Source organism: Hippopotamus amphibius, chromosome 3, assembly GCF_030028045.1.
Source record: "Hippopotamus amphibius kiboko isolate mHipAmp2 chromosome 3, mHipAmp2.hap2, whole genome shotgun sequence".
Classification (NCBI taxonomy): domain Eukaryota; kingdom Metazoa; phylum Chordata; class Mammalia; order Artiodactyla; family Hippopotamidae; genus Hippopotamus; species Hippopotamus amphibius.
The window spans coordinates 106,512,311-106,530,800 of record NC_080188.1 but is presented as its reverse complement, the minus strand read 5'-3'; the positions used below and the strand labels follow the sequence as shown (position 1 = coordinate 106,530,800).

The 18,490-nt window shown below is 35.2% G+C and overlaps 2 protein-coding genes across 2 annotated transcripts; both read left to right on the top strand.

Annotated features, from left to right (window-relative positions):
• Positions 1–6,510: 6,510 nt before the first annotated feature.
• On the top strand, positions 6,511–7,404 carry LOC130850391 (olfactory receptor 4P4-like). The gene has a single exon (XM_057729910.1). It carries the CDS (start codon positions 6,511–6,513, stop codon positions 7,402–7,404), a length of 894 nt encoding a protein of 297 aa, XP_057585893.1.
• A 10,147-nt stretch (positions 7,405–17,551) lies between these two features.
• LOC130848550 (olfactory receptor 4P4-like) lies at positions 17,552–18,490 on the top strand. Its single transcript, XM_057727011.1, has one exon. The coding sequence runs from the start codon at positions 17,552–17,554 to the stop codon at positions 18,488–18,490; it is 939 nt and encodes a 312-aa protein (XP_057582994.1).

Here is an 18,490-nt window from a genome sequence, read left to right as displayed (position 1 = left end):
TGAGTCTCCCTCCCATCCTTCCCATCCCACCCCTCTAGGTCATCACCAAGCATCGAGTTGATCTCCCTGTGCTATGTAGCAGCTTCCCACTAGCCATCTATTTTGCATTTAGTAGTATATATATATATATGTCAATGCTACTCTCTCACTTCACATGTGTTAATTGTCTTAATCTTGCTAATAATTCCACAATGTATATGTATATAAAATCATCAAGTTGTAAGCTTTAAATATATACAATGATATTTGTCAATTATTCCTCAATAAAGTTAAGAAAAAAAAAGGTTTCCTTAAGAATGTAGAAAAAAGACTGGACAAACAAAATACCTAGACTTGCTTTCAAATTAATTCTTTGAAGGCAAATCAAACTTAACTCTCTGCCCTGGGTAACTTCAGTGCCTTGGATATGGTTTTAAGGCCATCTTACATATTTTTTCATACATTAATTATGAAATGTAACACATAAAGAAACTTGCAAAAAAAAAAGAGAGACAGAGAGAGAGTGAAGTATGTTTGAACTAACCTTGTACTCTCCATTAGAATCAAGAAATAGAGCACAATTATCATCTCTAAAATCAGTCATATGTCCTTTCTGTCCTCCATGTTTACTTCCCCTATAACTAGTTATTCCCTGACTTTTATTGGAATGTCCTCCTTGCCTGGTGTTGGAGGAGTTCATCAAGAGGACATGACTGCTGTTTGAACAGTGAGCTGGACCCTGGACAAACAGAGGCTTCTCACTCCCTCTCCCATCTTTGGGTGTACGTTCCACTCTCTGTTCCCATAGCTGGAGAAATTTTCAGGGATGCAGCCTTGGAGAGCAAGGTGTTGTTGAGACCATCTGGACTGAATATGTGACTGAACCCAGGTAAGGCTTATAAATGAACTTTAAGTTTCTGGCATGAGGGTGCAGAGATCTGTGTGTCTTGCAGCCATCCATGACAAGCCTACATCTGAGTTCCCTGGCATGTCAAAACTACAACCTACCAATCTGGAGTGGTCTGCCTCTTTCTTCAGCCTCTCCTCACCATCCCTATATAGTGACCAGTTTGCCAACCAATATCTGGCAACATTAGACAAAGTAAATATCTTATCTGTTACTGAATTTACTCATAGGTAAAATCAGGGACACTTAGTCCCTATCTCATTGGGTCCTTGTGAAGCTGAAAAGATAACCCTTAGTATATGACACATGGTAAACACTCAATATGCATTTGCTATTATCTCTTTTGTTCTCATAGCACAGTGGAAGGCAGCTTAATCTTTGGAAACATGTGAAAGAAGAAAAGTGGAAAGAAAGCCATTTGGAAATAATAATGTCTTGGGAAAAAATTAAAACATGTTCAACTACAATTTTTTTCACTTTATTTTTTGGAAAATTTCTAAATTCATAAAAAATAATACCAGGGTTTATTAGTTTATAATTTCTCAGGAAACTAATACTTGGAAATAAACTAAAACTAATTCTAACTCTCTCAGAGAAGGCAATAAAGACACTTTGAAGCGAGATGAAAACCGTTAGCTGCCATAAGGTCCAGGGCTGCCCTCTCTCCCTCAGTCAGGTTACAGAGGTTATGGAAAGAATAAGTCCCTTGAGGCAAAAGCCCCACAAGTTTGCCTTTACCACAAGACTCTTTGAGTAAAGCACAGGGGAATTCAGTCACTAGGGCCCAGGAGGATGTCTAATGGCTAAGCTTCCTAAACCACACACAAAGTTAATTGTGGCTCACATACTATTTATAATCCAGATCGGATCTTAACTTCAATGGATATGATAACTTGGATCTAAAGGAAATCCACCTGGTGAGCTCATGATTCAGGAACATAAATCTGAACAACTTGCAAGGAACAGTCAATGTTCTAGAATAAAATATATGAAGTTTTAGAATGTATACTTCATTAAATGTTTAATTATCCGAGTCTGAACATCTCTAGGAATAACTTTGGGGATGAAAATATAGACTGTGATTTGACTCGTGCATGTTCACATTTTCCGCTTTCTTCAAACTGTTCCTCTGGAAGATATGACATATCATTGTGTGAAAGCTGGTTGAGTGACAGGTATTAGGGTCTCTAAACTGACACAAGGCTTTTTTTTTTCTATGAATGGCTAATAAATCATGCTGATTGAAATGTGAATTCAAGATGCTGAAATGAAATACTCTGAACAGCAGGTGAATGACCAGAATTTCAATGAGGAAAGAATGGCAATACTGAAATTGATAGAACATGTGTGGTGAATTATTTCTCCTCCTTTCCATTACCCTGCTTGAATGTGTAATAGCTGAATATATTTTCTCTTCACTGTGTAGATAACAGATATTTACAGTTAAAGTCAAGTATAGGCATCATCTCTGAATTTTATAGACTCTTTTTTTTTGAGATGAGGATAGCAACAAATTCAAGGAGTTCCTTTTGAGAGTGCTATGACATTCTAGAGGGAGAGTCAGACAGAGGCAGGGAAGTGATGCTTTGCTGAATTGGAAGTTTCAAATAAGAAGAAAATACTATTAGAACTTTTGGTAGAAAGTTAGCAAAGTATTGATTATGAAAGCAAGTGATTCACAGGTTACCAAGAAACTGAGAAAAAACAAATCCAAAAGAAAAATAAGACCCATAAGATCCCTGCAGTAACCACTATCATGATCCCTGTTCCCCCATTGTAACCAAAAAAAATAAAATAAAAAATTTAAAAAAAGTTGGCTCAGGAATTAAGTTAACCAAAGACCCTAGTCAAGTCCCTAGAAAATCAAATGCAAATATCCCAAAATTCAAGCGTCTGTTCACTTTATGCCTATTTACTATGCTATCTGCCCTTGCTGCCTGTAGTATTGTGATGGTGATGATTTCAATGATTGAATACTTGGTTTATACACTATTTTAAAACATTGAATTTATTCACTTTAATCATTCAGCAAACATTTACTGATTACTGAGTTAAGGAAATGGTAGCTCTTATTTGGCCAGAGATAAAACAAATATAAAATAATTGGAAATAATTATTTATTGAGCCCCTACTGTATTGGGTGATTCATACATCTTATCTAATTGACTCTCACAACAGCACTGGGGGATAGGTGCACTTACCAGCAAGCTGCTCATCTGCTGGTGACATGACAATCTAAGAAAAACAGCACATGCCAAGAACTTACAACTGAACATGGAGAGGTGGCGAGAATTCAAAATTAAATGTGTACAAGCACTTCTTAATACTTCCAAGCAGAATGTTAGATGGTCTTTCTGTCCTTGAGAAATTTAAGATTATATGAATTAAGGATGTACAAGGTTTCCTTTGGCATAGCTTAAAATTTGACATATTGGGGTCACTGAAACTCTCTTTTCCAAGTAATAATAGTAAATGTTTACTGAGGATGCATTATGTATGAAGAACTATGGTAAGTGCATAACATTTGGCTAAGTGTATTGCTAAGTAAGATATATGCTGTTTTAGATCTTGACTCTACCACTTATTAGGTGTATGGTTTGGGGCTTTTTTTTTTTTTTTTTTTTTTTTTTTTTGCTGTGCCTGAAGGCATGTGGGATCTTAGTTCCCCAACCAGGGGTGGAACCTGTGCCTCCTGCAGTGAAAGCACAGAGTCTTAACCACTGGACCACCAGGGAAGTCTCTAGGCTAATTTTTAATTTCTCTAATACTCAATTTTCCCTTTTGTAAAATAGGTTTACTACTAATTTTTATTTATTAGAGTTATTGAGATGATTAAAACGTTTGTTTACACAATACTTAGAAGGATGTTGGACACATGAGAATGCTTAAATTGTAAGCTAATACAAGAATTATTAGACTACTGTTGGAATAGTTAAATAACATATTGAGTCAATATGCTTATTCTTAGCAAAGCCAAAATATAAACCCACACAATTTCATTTCATTTGGTTTAATGTTTTCTGAGGCTTTACCTTGAACAAGAGTAGAGAGTCCAAGGGTTATGAAAAACCTCTTTTTGTTTAAGCTCTTTATTGGAATATAATTGCTTTACACTATTGTACCAGTTTCTGAGGTACACCAAAGTGAATCAGCTGTATTTATACATATATCCTCATATCCCTTCCCTCTCATGACTCCCTCCCACCTTCCTTGTCCTGGCCTTCTAAGGCATCACCCATCATCGAGTTGATCTCACTTTATTATACAGCAACTTCCCACTAGCTATCTATTTTACACTTGGTAGTGTATATATGTCTATGCTACTGTCTCACTTCATCCCAGCTTCCCCTTCACCCCTCCCCCAACCCCATGTCCTCCAGTCCATTCTCTTCATCTGCATCTTTATTCTTGCCCTGTCACTGGGTTCATCAGTACATTTTTTTTTTTTTATATTCCATATATATGAGTTAGCATATGGTATTTGTTTTTCTCTTTCTGGCTTACTTTGCTCTGTATGACCGTCTCTAGGTCTATCCACCTCATTACATATAGCTCCATTTCATTCCTTTTTATGGCTGAGTAATATTCCCTTGTATATATGTGCCACATCTTCTTTATCCATTCATCTGTTGATGTACATTTAGATTGCTTCCATGTCCTGGCTATTGTAAATAGTGCTGCAGTGAACATTATGGTACATGTTTCTTTCTGGATTATGGTTTTCTCTGGGTATATGCCCAGTAGTAGGATTGCTGGGTCATATGGTAGTTCCATTTTTAGTTTTTGAAGGACCTCCAAACTGTTTTCCATAGTGGCTGTACCAACTTACATTCCCACCAACAGTGCAGGAGAGTTCCCTTTTCTGCACACCCTCTCCACCATTTATTGTTTCTAGATGTTTTGATGATTCTGAGAGGTGTTAGGTGATACCTCATTTTGGCTTTGACTTGCATTTCTGAATGATTAGTGATGTTTGTTGAGAATATTTTCTTGTGTTTGTTAACCATCTGCATGTCTTCTTTGGGGAAATCTTACCTGAAGCACATCTTATAAATCCCCAGGACTATATTCATCATTTTAAAGATGGGCACCCTAGAACAAGTGAATATGAGTTTCTAAAGTGAGTGAAGAATCACACCGGAGAATGCAGTACAGGCTCTTTTTACTAACCATGTTCTTTCAGAGGCATAATTTGTGTCTGTGTGAGAGCAGGAGGAGATTCAGTGCATTCTGTGCATGTCTGTCAGCATAACTTCTTCCCTCTTTATAAATGGGTTATGTACATAAGAGAGCAAAAGTTTGTGTTTGTGGTTTTGCTTGAGTATTACCTATATTTTGATAGAGAATTTGGCTTAATTTATTATCTAATTTTGTTAATCTGCATATCAAAATTAGAATGACTGAAATGTTCAAGGACAATAACTTTCTAGGTTATCAGTTTTACATGAAACAATTAGGTAATTGGGGAAAAAGTGGGGTTTTAACATTAAATTTATTCTGTCGCTTTGATTCTTTTTATGTATGAAATCAGGCTCTGGATTCTGAAAACTCTGGTTTCAAGCTCTGGTTTGCTAAATACTAGTTAGATGTTCTACATATACTTTATCAGAAAAGCCTCAAATAATTTTTACCTCTGTTAGTTATTATTACTTTGATACATACATTACACTGAACTGAATATGTTTTCATTTGCATAGTGTTTTACTTTTTTCAAAGTTTCGATGTATTTTAAAATTTGAATCTCGTAACTCTCCAGTTTTTTAGGAGAGAAACTATTTTCTATGTTTTAGATCAAAAAAGTGTTGAAGGAAATGTAGTTAGGTGTTCACACTACAAATTGATGACTGAGTCAAAAATAAAAAGTAGAGATCTTCTCCCACTCTAAATTTGAGAAGCCAGAAATCTACGTAGTAGTTTATAAGGTAGACTACAAGAATATGGGGAAGTTAATGAAAAGAGAAGATTACCAAGAAGGCAAATAAAGCAACATCTGTGGCCTTGAGCATTGAGAAAATTGGAGATTTAAACACATATTTAGAAAAATGGTTTGGTTAGAAAGTAAAACCATATTTATTTAGAAGGAAAATTAATATTGCATGAAATGGAGACAGAACAGTTGAACTTGCTTAAGTTTTGTAACATCTTAGTTTCTTCAGAGGTAATTTCTTTATATATAAACCAAAATTTTCTTGTTTAATGTTGGGGAGGGAAAAGAATTCAGGTGGTTGTTTATTTCCACGCCCATAATTAAAATAATGATTTTGCTCATGTCTATTCAAATGAACAAGTTGTTACTTTGAGTTTACCAAACCAGTGTTTTAAATATTATTTAAAAATTAGTCTTTTTGTTTTTACAAGTTAAGGAAATATTTACATGATGTCATTGGAGGCATGAAACCCTACTTTTCAATAGCAACTCTATAAGCTCATTCTAAATCTTAAAATTACACCATAGAAATAAATTAATTTATTTTAAAGCTCCATCGCAAAGAAATGTTTTATTTTGAAGGTGACCCACTTACCACAGTGTCTAAATAGAGTCGCCAGTTAATTTATAAATTCTCTGCTCATTGCTCTTTTCTGTCTTTTCAGGGGACTGTTGTGCATTTTTACTGCACTGGACTATGGAAAATAGAAATAATGTCACTGTGATTATTCTCTTCGGACTATCTCAAAACAAGAATATTGAAATCCTCTGCTTTGTCTTATTTTTATTTTGCTACATTGCTATTTGGATGGGAAATTTGCTCATTATGATTTCTATCACATGCAGTCCTCTCATTGACCAACCCATGTATTTCTTCCTTAATTACCTCTCCAAGCTTTGCTACACATCGACAGTGATGCCCGAACTAATGACTGATTTACTAGCAGAAAGGAAGACCATTTCCTATAATAACTGCATGACACAGCTTTTTATCTGTCACTTCCTCAGAGGCATTGAGATCTTTATCCTCACAGGAATGGCCTATGACCACTACATGGCCATTTGCAAGCACTTGCATTACACCATCATCATGAGCAGACAAAAGTGCAGTGCAATCATCATAGTTTGTTGCACTGGGGGACTTATACACTCTGCCAGTCAGTTTCTTCTCACCATCTTTTTACTATTCTGTGGCCCTAATGAGATTTATCACTACATCTGTGATGTGTATGCTTTGCTGAAATTGGCTTGCACCGATATGTATGGAATTGGTCTGCTGGTGGTTTTTAATTCAGGTTTGATTGCTTTGGTGACTTTTGTGATATTGATGGTGTCTTATTTTCTGATATTACACACCATCAGGGATTACCCTGCAGAGAGTCGCACCAAAGCTCTTTCCACTTGCAGTTCTCACAAAACAGTTGTGGACTTGTTCTTTGTGCCTGTCCTCTTCATCTACATTAGACCAGCTGAAACTTTTCCAGAAGACAAATTGGTTGCTCTTTTCTACACCATCATTGCTCCCATGTTCAACTCTTTGATCTTTACACTGAGAAACTTGGAGATGAAGAATGCTGTGAGGAAAGTGTGATATCATCAATTGCTTTTGGAAGGGAAGTAACCTGCATGAAAAATATTTCAGAATGTCACTTTAGGTCTAGAAATATAATGAGCCCTAGAAATAATATGGAATGATTACAAAGAGCTTACAATAATTCCAAAAGCCAGTTAGAGATATCTCAGCATTTTCTCAGACCTCTCCTGGTTGAGCAATTTTAATTTATGTTTTCAAGTTCATTTTTCCTCTATTCTATTCACATACTTGTCTCAAGTCCTCCTTGATTCGACATTTTATTTTGAATGTGCATAAAATCTTTTCTTTCTTCCTTTTTTAAAAAGATATATTTATGAGCCACTGGAATGCTGATGATATGTTTTAAGAATGTGAAAGAGATCTAATGGTCCAATATTATCAGGCCACTCCAAAAGAAAGGGTTTTTTTTTTTACTTCTGAAATGCTGAATTTTATAGGAGAATGGTAGGAAATGTACATAAATTTTATTCTTATTTACTAGATTTGAGTAAAATAATTTTGTTAGTCCTTAAAATATCAGACCAAAATTGAATATTGAATAAGCATCTTTAATTATTGAAGTGTAAATTCTCTAGTATCATACAGCTGATTCTCTAATTCTCTCCTTTTGATGCCAATCTTATTCTAGTGTGTTCTTATTGACAGAAACTAGTAGGAAACCATATAGTAGAGGGAAAGTATAGTTAGATTTTACTCCCAGTATCTCAGAGGAGAGCATTTAAAGGGGAATTTTGAACTGAGGATAAGAGTTAAATGAATGAAACATTTAACTCCTTTGGCTAGTGTTTATAAACACTCTTCTATATTACATTTGAACCTCCTTATAAAAAAACAATAACATCTATATGTTTTCACTAAACAAGATGGTGCTACAAACATAGTCTCATTTTTTTCCCTCCCCAAAAGGAAATACAAATCCTAAGCATTCTGGACAATGTTAATTTTAATGTTAGTTTCTCTTCTAGTTCAGGTTTCAACCCTTCTTGAATAATCTGTAACACTAAGAATAGATTGTAAAATTAATACTCAATACCCTGTTGCTATATTAGAAAAAAAATAAAAAATAGTATGCAATTAAATATATGAAAAAATATGCAGTGCTAAAATAGTCCTTGTTTCTGAGATTGGGATCATGAAATTTTAGTTAATTTCTATAAAGTCAACCCTCACTACCTGTGGGGGATTGGTTCCAGAATCCCCTGAGGATAATGAGATCTGCAGATACAGAAATCCCTCATTTAAAATGTCATAGTATTTTCATATAACCTATGCACATCTTCCAATATACTTTAAATCATCTCTAGCTTACTTATGCAAGCACACCTCATTTTATTTCCCTTTGCAGATGTTGCACATTTTACAAATCAAAGGTTTGTTACAACCCTGTATTGAGCAACTCTACTGGTACCATTTTCCCAACAACATTTGCATCCTTTGATTTCCATAGCTTTTTATTATGGCTATTTATTATAGAAGAAACATAGCATTTTATATTGGTAAAAACATCTTTAAGGATATAACTTCAGATTTTCAGGGTGTTGTCTCTGAATTTGCCACTTCAAATGTTCATTAGGTCATCTTTCATTATACTGAATCTATGTATTAGTTCCCTAGGGTTATCATTACAAAATACCACAGATTGTGTGGCTCAAACAACAGAAATGTATATCTTGTGAGCTCTGGCGTCTGGGTGTCCAAGATCTTGGTGTCTGCATGTTTAATGTCTCTGGAGGTCTTTCTCCTTGGCTTGCAGATGGCTACCTTCTATGTTTTCACATGGTTTTTCTCTGTGCAGGCATGTCCCTGGTGCCTCTCCTGGGTGTACACATTTTATCTTCTTATAATGGAACCAATTAGATTGAAATACAGTCTACCCTAATGGCCTCATTTTAACTTAATTGCTTCTCTGAAGGCCCCATCTGGGTTCCGCTACTACCGAGTTCCAAATATTTGTAGTTATAAATGGCTGTGTAACAAACAACTCCAAGCTTAATGGTATAAAACGGCAACATTTTTTGCACATGGACTCTGTGGATCAGGAATTTAGGCAAAGTGAAAATGGCTTGTCTATGTTCTGTGATGTCTGAGGTCGCATCTTAGAAAATTCAAAAGTTCACTAACTGGTAGCTGAAATCATTTAGCTCCATCTGGAATTACATGTCTGGTAGTTGATGCTACTATGAGCTGGGGCCTCAGCTGAACTATTGATCATAAAAATCTGTATCTGTCCTGTGCATGTGATCTTTCTATGTGGACTAGTTTGGGTTTCTGTACAATATGGAAGATGGGTTTCAAGAGTGAAGACTCCAAGAGAACAAGATGAAAGTGCATATTTTTAATAACTAGCTTTGGAAGTCACATAAGTTTACTTCTGCTGGATTGTATTGGTTGAAGCAGTCACAAACTTCATCCCTGAAGGGTACACCATTTGATGAGCATTTATATGAATCAGATATGTTCTCATTTTGCCCATCAGGTTTATCCATATATCACTTTTTCACATGTTCTAACTAATGCTTCCTAAATTCTTAAACATCTAGTGAAACCATTAGCAAATGCCATGAATTGGAATAGACTTATATAGATCTAGATATCTCTCGGTCTATACAAAGTAGACATTCAAATGCATTGCTTGAGATTTTGATAACTGACAAGATTTCCTTAAACTCTAACTTTTTGGGGACATTCGTTTTTGAGGTTTTAAATCTATAACATTCCATGTTTGGTCAATGCCAAATTTTCTTATAGAATTAAAAGAAAATAGATGCCATCATGGATTTCCACCTCAGCCAGCTCCCCATAAGGCCACAGGTGTTGACTGAGGGAAAGGAGACAATTTGTCAGGGTTTCATGAATATTTCATTACTATTATTTTTTATTTTTTTTTATTTTTTGGCCATGCCACATGACATTCTTAAAACATTTCTTTTTTTTTTTTTTTTTTTTTTTTTTTTTTTTTTTTTTTCGTGTGCAGGACTAACTTTTATTTCTTTTTTTTTTTTTTTTTTTTTTTTTTTATATATATTATTATTTTATTTTATTTTTTTGGGGGGTACACCAGGTTCAATCAACTGTTTTTATACACATATCCCCATATTCCCTCCCTTCCTTGACGCCCCCCCCTCGATTCCCCCCCACCCTCCCTGCCCCAGTCCTCTAAGGCATCTTCCATCCTCGAGTTGGACTCCCTTTGTTATACAACAACTTCCCACTGACTATTTTACAGTTGGTAGTATATATATGTCTGTACTACTCTCCCGCTTCTTCTCAGTTTCCCCTTCACCCCCCGCCCCCTCCCATACCTCGAGTTCTCCAGTCCATTCCCTGTATCTGCTTCCCTGTTCTTGTCACTGAGTTCATCAGTGGCATATATATACAATGGAATATTACTCAGCTATAAAAAGGGATGAGATGGAGCTATATGTAATGAGGTGGATAGAACTACAATCTGTCATACAGAGTGAAGTAAGTCAGAAAGAGAAAGACAGATATTGTATGCTAACTCACATATACGGAATCTAAAAATGGTACTGATGAACTTAAAACATTTCTTGAGTGTGCCAGACCTGTTCAAACCTTACTTCTTAGGTATCATTATGACTTGATGGTGTATTGCTGCTAATCACTTCCAAACTTGGCAAATAAGACAAAATCTCTATCATGATGATCAGTTCCCATATTACATTCATTTGGTGCCCAGTGATTAACTTTATAATCTCTACTAGGCCTTAATATCCAATCAGGATCAATTTCTCAAAAGGTGAATACAGAAAAATATGATGTTTTGCTCCAAAATTGTGGGTATCTGGAGTATAATACTCCTATCTGGGCTTTACTTAAGTTCCATATAACATCTCTATTTGGTCTTCTGGGCTGTAAGACACAAATGGAAAAGTGATTTTCACAGCAGCCTGTACATGTAAATCTTTCTCTTGAATTGAATCTCCCTCAACACTGGCAGCATTTTCATTTACTCAGTGAACATGTCAGAGCATTAAATTTAAATGTTTTATCTGTTGTCTCCTAAATTCAAAAGGCTCTTCAAGCACTGAGCTTCTTTGTGGTGGTAGATTTACCACCTTGTCCTTTGCTTTGGAGTGTCTATACTCTTATGACTCAGAGCCCTGGATTCTCAGACACTGACACAAATTTTCTTCTCAGTCAAATTACTGAACCCAAAATAGGAGGTACAGTTGAAGTCATCAGTTAAGTAATTTATAAATACACATTGTCAGTGTCCAAGATATATCTAACTTCAGGCTAAACAAGTAAATTGAGAAGAATGTGTAATAGAAATTGTCCCTTTTATCTTTCATGTTTTTTATGGTATTTTTGATATGTGCATGCCCATCAAAGATACAGGATTATTTTGGGTGCACTATACTGGTAGAGAAAATATTCCATTGGCTTATACTTGGGTATAGTAAGAGTCAGAAAGCCAATGCAAGGATTCTGTCACCAAGAATGTCTATTTTAGTTATGCATTTAGGAACTGTGGAAATAAACATAGAGTGGGTGTCTCTTCCCATTGGGACCAATATAAGATTGACTTGGACCACATTGTCTCTAGCACTAAAGTGCTTTCACTTGGAGGTCAATCACTTCAGAATCCCATCATTCTTACTGAAATAAAGTAGTTCATTTCTTGGAACTTACTGATCTATCATCAATTGCTGTTCATAGCAATTTGAACCCTTCTTTGCTTTATTCTCTGAACTTCTTTTACAATGTCTACTACCAACCCCAGGACCTAAACCAGTGGCAATATCAATGGGGGTTATGCCCTTTAAACTGTATGGACTGCCACAGAAACTGGAGAAAAAAAAATTCTGTTTGTCAATAATAAATAGGATCATACATGTGACAAATTTCTACAGCAGTGACAAAAATGAAAATTTCCAAGATTTGGGGGGGGGGGGAATGAGAAAAAAATAAAACTTCTCTTATAAGAAAAGACTATAGATTTAAAAAAAACATATTAACAAATAGAAAATAGATATAGAACCACAGAAATGAATCCAGATACATGAGTAATCAAAATTGATGTAAATTATTGAGTTAAAAGACAGTGACTATCAGAGTAGAATTTTAAATATAGTAATATGTTTTAAAGAGCTATACCTAGACAATAAAGATGCTGAATGATTAAAAAGAAGAATAAAGATTGACTGGCAAGTACTAATCAAAAGAAAGATAGTATTTGTATTGGTGTCAAAAAATTAACAGAAGAAAAATGTCAATAATATTGGTGACATTTCAATACACTAGGAACTTACAAAAATGCTAAGCTTGTAAGGAGATAGAAGTTTATAGATTCGATGAAATCTCATGGACAGGTAAAGCTCACTTGAACCAGAGACTCTAGAGCACACATTCCATTTAAGCACTCAGAGGTTACTTTTTTAAATATCACATGTTGTGCTATAAATTAATTTTCTTCAAGTCCACATTACTTTGACCACCTCATCTGATGACAATGCAATTATCTTCAGCAATAAGTATATATTTTAAACAGATTTAAATATAAAAGTATATACCAATGCAACTAGTGGGTATTAGTGGGGTGGGAAGGGCCTTTAGATTTGAAATAGCACACAGGAAGTTTTCCATTCACTTTCAAAACAGTTTATTCTGTAGTAAACAAAACTTCAAAACTTGGTTCTGATTTCCCTGGCCTTTGGCTTCTTTGGTATTTTCTAACCTTACCTCTGTTCAAACCTTATTCCCTAGTGTTTCCTCAGATTTTGTTTCAACATAAAGGACATGTTTTACAGTCTCAACATTGAATAAAAATGTGTTCTAGGTTTGTACTCAAACACCTTGGAGTATAAGGGATGATGAAATGTTGCATAACTATTTTAAGGACTTGAGAGGAAGTAAATTACTTCCAGCTATAAATTGGCCAACTTTTCCTTTGGGAGCTGTCTCATCCCTTAGAAAAAGTGAGAGGGGGGTTTGGGGTTATAATCTCCCAGATAATCTAAACATCACCTGGAAATTAAACAAAAAGCTTATATGTACATTTACATCCCCAGAACCACAGTGGATATACAACTTTGTGGTAGAAAACAAAAGAACTATTCAACATAAATGCCAGCAATGATTTTACTTGACTTCAGTCTCAAAAATCAGGAGAGAATACTTGTTTCTATACAGAAAACAGGAAAGTCCTAGAAGGAGGATTCACGTAAGCTGGTTTCATGATAAAATTCAGTAATCTTTGCCAATGAAGTTACGATTCTGACTGAATTCAAAACATGGAATGCCACTTTTTTACTCAGAGATAAAGGAATTTATCTAATGAGCTAATCACCTGGTAAGTAAAAGTCCAATCAACTATAGTAAATCAAAATTACTTTCAAATACAAAAAATTAAATTTTTATATTTAAAACCTGCATTAAAATTTTATCTATAAATATGCTGAAATTAAAGTCTATTTCCCTTATTTCTTCAAGTTTTGCAAATGTTTTATATAGTCACTTTGCATTACTTAAGCACAATACAATGAATAATTAGTGTCAAAATGAAGCAGACTTTTTTGCTTTTGGTTTGATTTGGGGAAATTCATAAAGAAATGATATCATGTGTGCCATATATGTGGTATATTCTAGAAAAGTAAAAATAATTGAATCTAAATAAAGTGAGTAGCTTACATTTTAGGCAGGGGAGAAAAAAATAAGAGAGAGAGAGGCACAAATTAAAATAAATTAAGGGAATGTACCAGTGGGCATCCTGCTTCCTTTGCTACTCTGTATAATAGGTATACAGTAAATAGTTAAGCACAGAATGTTACAATTACAGAAAACGTTAATGTCAGAGGATCCTGGATGTCAATGTACAGCAAATTTGATGAGGAAGAATGAGAACGGGATGAACAGTAATACAGAAAATAAAAATAATGCTATTTCAACCTGCACAACCATGGAATATTTATATTAGAAATGCTCACATTAAAAAGGGAGAAATTGGTTGGCAGGAAAGTTAATTATCTTACCCCACATCATATGGCTAGGTCTCTAGCCTGGCCTTTTGTCTGAATCCAAAGTTGATCAGTGATTGTGATGTCCAATTATCAAGGGCATGAAGAATACATGGCACAACAGGTGCTTGTTTAAACAACTGGCTTAGGTAATGTAAGTCTTATTCAAATCCTTAAATTAAGTGTCAATAATGAGATAATTGGAAGTGTTTTAGGAAGGAAGGAGATAAAGATTCCTGTAGGTTTAAAGAGCTAAGAGTGGCATTCGAATATGGGTGTATGCAACATTTTGAGTTTAATCCATCAAGGTATACTGAATGAATTACGAAGGGACAAGGCACTGCTAAAACAGAGTTGCAATATCTCTGCCAAACTAAAGGAAGCTAGCCTGGGTGCTATTATGTCACACTTCACCATCAGGAATGGGAAAGGACTCAGAGCAGGAGGGAAGCTGAAGTATGACCCCCAACAGGTACCTAAATTATCTAATAGGTGTAAATAAGGGTGGGGAAAAATAGTCTGTGGTCCTGTACATCCTTAAAACATAGTTTTAAAAAATTCAAGAAACCAATAATTAACAGTATTAAGAGATCTTGAAAAAAATGGTATAATTCTTACATTTTAAAAAATAAGAAACTTAGAGTTTAGGAAAGGGCCATATCCAATGGCATATGAATTAGTAGAGCAAAGTCAGTTAAAAAAAAAAAGTTTCTCAGCTGACTATTTCTCTGACTACATGGAAATATCATTGCTCCTGTTTGAGAGAGTCTACTGGGGCTAATGTTTCCTACAATAAGCATGTGGGTCATACCTTCCAAGATTTTGATAGGCTTTTTGCAGAGTTAAGGAAGATAAGATGATTGCAAAACTTAGGAATTGCCAGTTTTAGTTTCTTCATCTGTATTTCATGTACTTATTGTGTGAATCTTTGTAGAAGTAGAGAACTTTTATTTAATATTTATGTTTGAAACTAAATTTAAATGAAATTCCATTTTCCTTCTGATTTTTTTTTTCTAAATGTGATCACCATACATGTCAGGACCTTTTATATCTAGGTTTAAAGTCTATTACCACTGCCTGGAATGGTGCCTGTTATGTGGTAGGAACTCAAAAAATATTTGTTGAATAAAGAAATAAGTTGTTTATTTCTTTTTTTTACCATCAATATTTTGAAGGTCTTATTTCATTCAGTTGATCTGAACCTTTGAAAAGCCCCATGTATTATAAAGAGAGCAAGTTTTACCATTTTAGTTAACATATGAGAGAAAGAGGGGTGAAGAGAAGGTGATGAAACTTGGCTATAGTCATAACTAATGAATTTGTGTTAGCACTAAAGTCAGTCTTTGTAGTTTATGACATCAAGCTTTCTCTTTAAATCATATAAATATGAAATTGAGAACCTTGTAAATACAAAATCAGTAACTCTAATATTAACAAAGGAAATTCAAAATAATATGGAGGTGTTAGAAATGTAAGTTATAATTTTAAGTATCATGATTATGAAGTCTTTCCGTACCCAGTATTAAGTTGCAGGCTGTCAAGGAGAAGCACTCAAAGGAAATGAGGGAACCAGTAAATTATAGAATTATTTGACTGTTTTGTTAGTATAGCATCTGGTTAACATGAGGGAGACAGAGAGAGCCTGCCTATGAAGTAATGGAATTTTTCTACTTGTAGTTTTTTTGTTTTTTTTTTTTTTTTTTTCTGTAAGTTTTTCTTCAAGGGCTGTATAAGCAAAGTATCAAAATGAACTTAAATCCTTGGACTAAAAAGATGCTTTATAAGTATAGAAACATATTGGCAAATTAATTGGAAATGAAATCATCTACAATCTAAACTAAAGCTATTTTAAAAAGATAACTTTTATATATTTTTCTGATTATAGCAATACTAAGAAATGTGACATTCTGAAAAATATTCCTTGGGATATATTATTTATGAAATTGTCATTATTTCTAAAAGGAATAATTGTCATCTAAAAATAATAAGAGAAAACAGTAAAATTATAATTTATCAACTTGTGCAACACAAAGTATTACAAAAAATGATTGAAGTCCAATCTGTATCAAACAAATGCCATTTGCTCCTATATCATTGTTCTAGCTTAGCCTTTTAGACAAATTTTATGTATTTAATTATTTTTTTTTCATCAATTTAAATCAAAAGTAATGCCAAGGGGCTTCCCTGGTGGCACAGTGGTTGAGAATCCGCCTGCCAATTCAGGGGACACAGGTTTGATCCCTGGTCCGGGAAGATCCCACATGCCATGGAGCAACTAATGTCGGGTGCTACAACTACTGAGCCTGCACTTTAGAGCCTGCGAGCCACCACAACTGAGCCCACGCACCACAACTACTGAAGCCCGTGCACCTAGAGCCTGTGGTCCACCACAAGAGAAGCCACTGCAAAGCCTGCCCACCATGATGAAGAGTAGCCCCCACTGGCCACAACTAGAGAAAGCCTGCGTGCAGCAACAAAGACCCAATGCAGCCAATAAATAAATAAATAAATAAATAAAATTTTTTAAAAAAGTAACGCCACAGCCACTTAGGCTTCACCTGATATAGTATGTTCTTTATTTTTCTCTAATGTTTGCAAACATATAATGTTTTTTTCCAGAATCAGGACTAGCGGTGAGGCAAATGAGGCACTTGCCCTGCATGCAAGCAACTCCATAACCTCAAGATAATAATATTTCAGTGTAATATTTTAAAAATTCAAATTTCACAATAAAAATAGCAACATTTCAAATAAAGACAGTGTTCTATTCTGCAATTGCACAACTCGCCTTACTTGCTTCAATTTAAGTCTGGTTGTTTGAACCTAGCAAGCAAGCAAGCTACTCCAGGAAAAAAAGCATATCTTTCCTAAGCTCACTTTGCATCCCATACATACGATGACTGTGCAACTTTTTTTATCCTTGAGAAAGTGTACCTATTAATACTGTACCCTTTCACTCTAGAAAATAACCTTATAAATTATATGGCAAGCTATTCATACAAAGTTTAAAATTAATTATTCAAATATATAGTATAGGAAGGTGATTTAATAAATGAATTTATTCCAACAGTCACTCTGATTTACACCATCCTTAGTCAGTATTTCTCATGCTGAATTGTCATTTTTTTTCAGGCAAACCTACTGAGTCTTCACTGCATTAGACCATGGAAAATCCCAATAATGTCACTGAATTCATTCTGTTGGGACTTTCCCAGGACAAGAAAATCAAAAATTTGTGCTTTCTACTATTCCTGTTTTGTTACATAGCTATTTGGATGGGAAACTTGCTCATAATGATTTCTATCACATGCAGTCAGCTAAAGGATCAACCCATGTATTTCTTCCTTAATTACCTTGCTTTCTCAGATCTGTGTTATACCTCAACAGTGACACCCAAGCTAGTCACTGAATCACTGGCAGAAAGTGACATAATTTCTTACACTAGCTGCATGGCACAGCTTTTTGCCATGCACTTCTTCAGAGGGACTAAAGTCTCTATCCTCACTGTGATGGCCTATGACCACTGCGTGGCCATCTGTAAGCCCCTGCACTACACTGTCATCATGAGCAGGCAGAGGTGCTATGCCATGGTCAGTGCTTGCTGTGCTGGGGCATTTCTGTGCTCCTTTGTCCAGTGTCTCCTCACCATTAACCTACCTTTCTGTGGCCCCAATGAAATAAATCACTATTTCTGTGATGTGTATCCTTTGCTGAAACTGGCCTGCATGGACACCTACAGAGTTGGGATCCTAGTGGTGGCCAATACAGGCATGATGGGATTGGTGGCCTTTGTGGTCATGATACTGTCTTACATTTTGATATTATATACCATCAAGGCTCACCCTGCAGAGAGCCACAGCAAAGCTCTTTCCACTTGCTGTTCCCACATTATGGTTGTGGTCTTGTTCTTTGTCCCTGTCCTCTTCATCTATACTAGACCAGTTGAAACTCTTCCAGAAGACAAAGTGTTTGCTCTTTTCTACACCATCATTGCGCCCATGTTCAACCCTCTCATTTACACTCTCAGAAACACAGAGATGAAGAATGCCTTGAGGAAAGTGTGGTGCCAGAAACCATTTTTGATTGGAAGGCAGATCATCTGA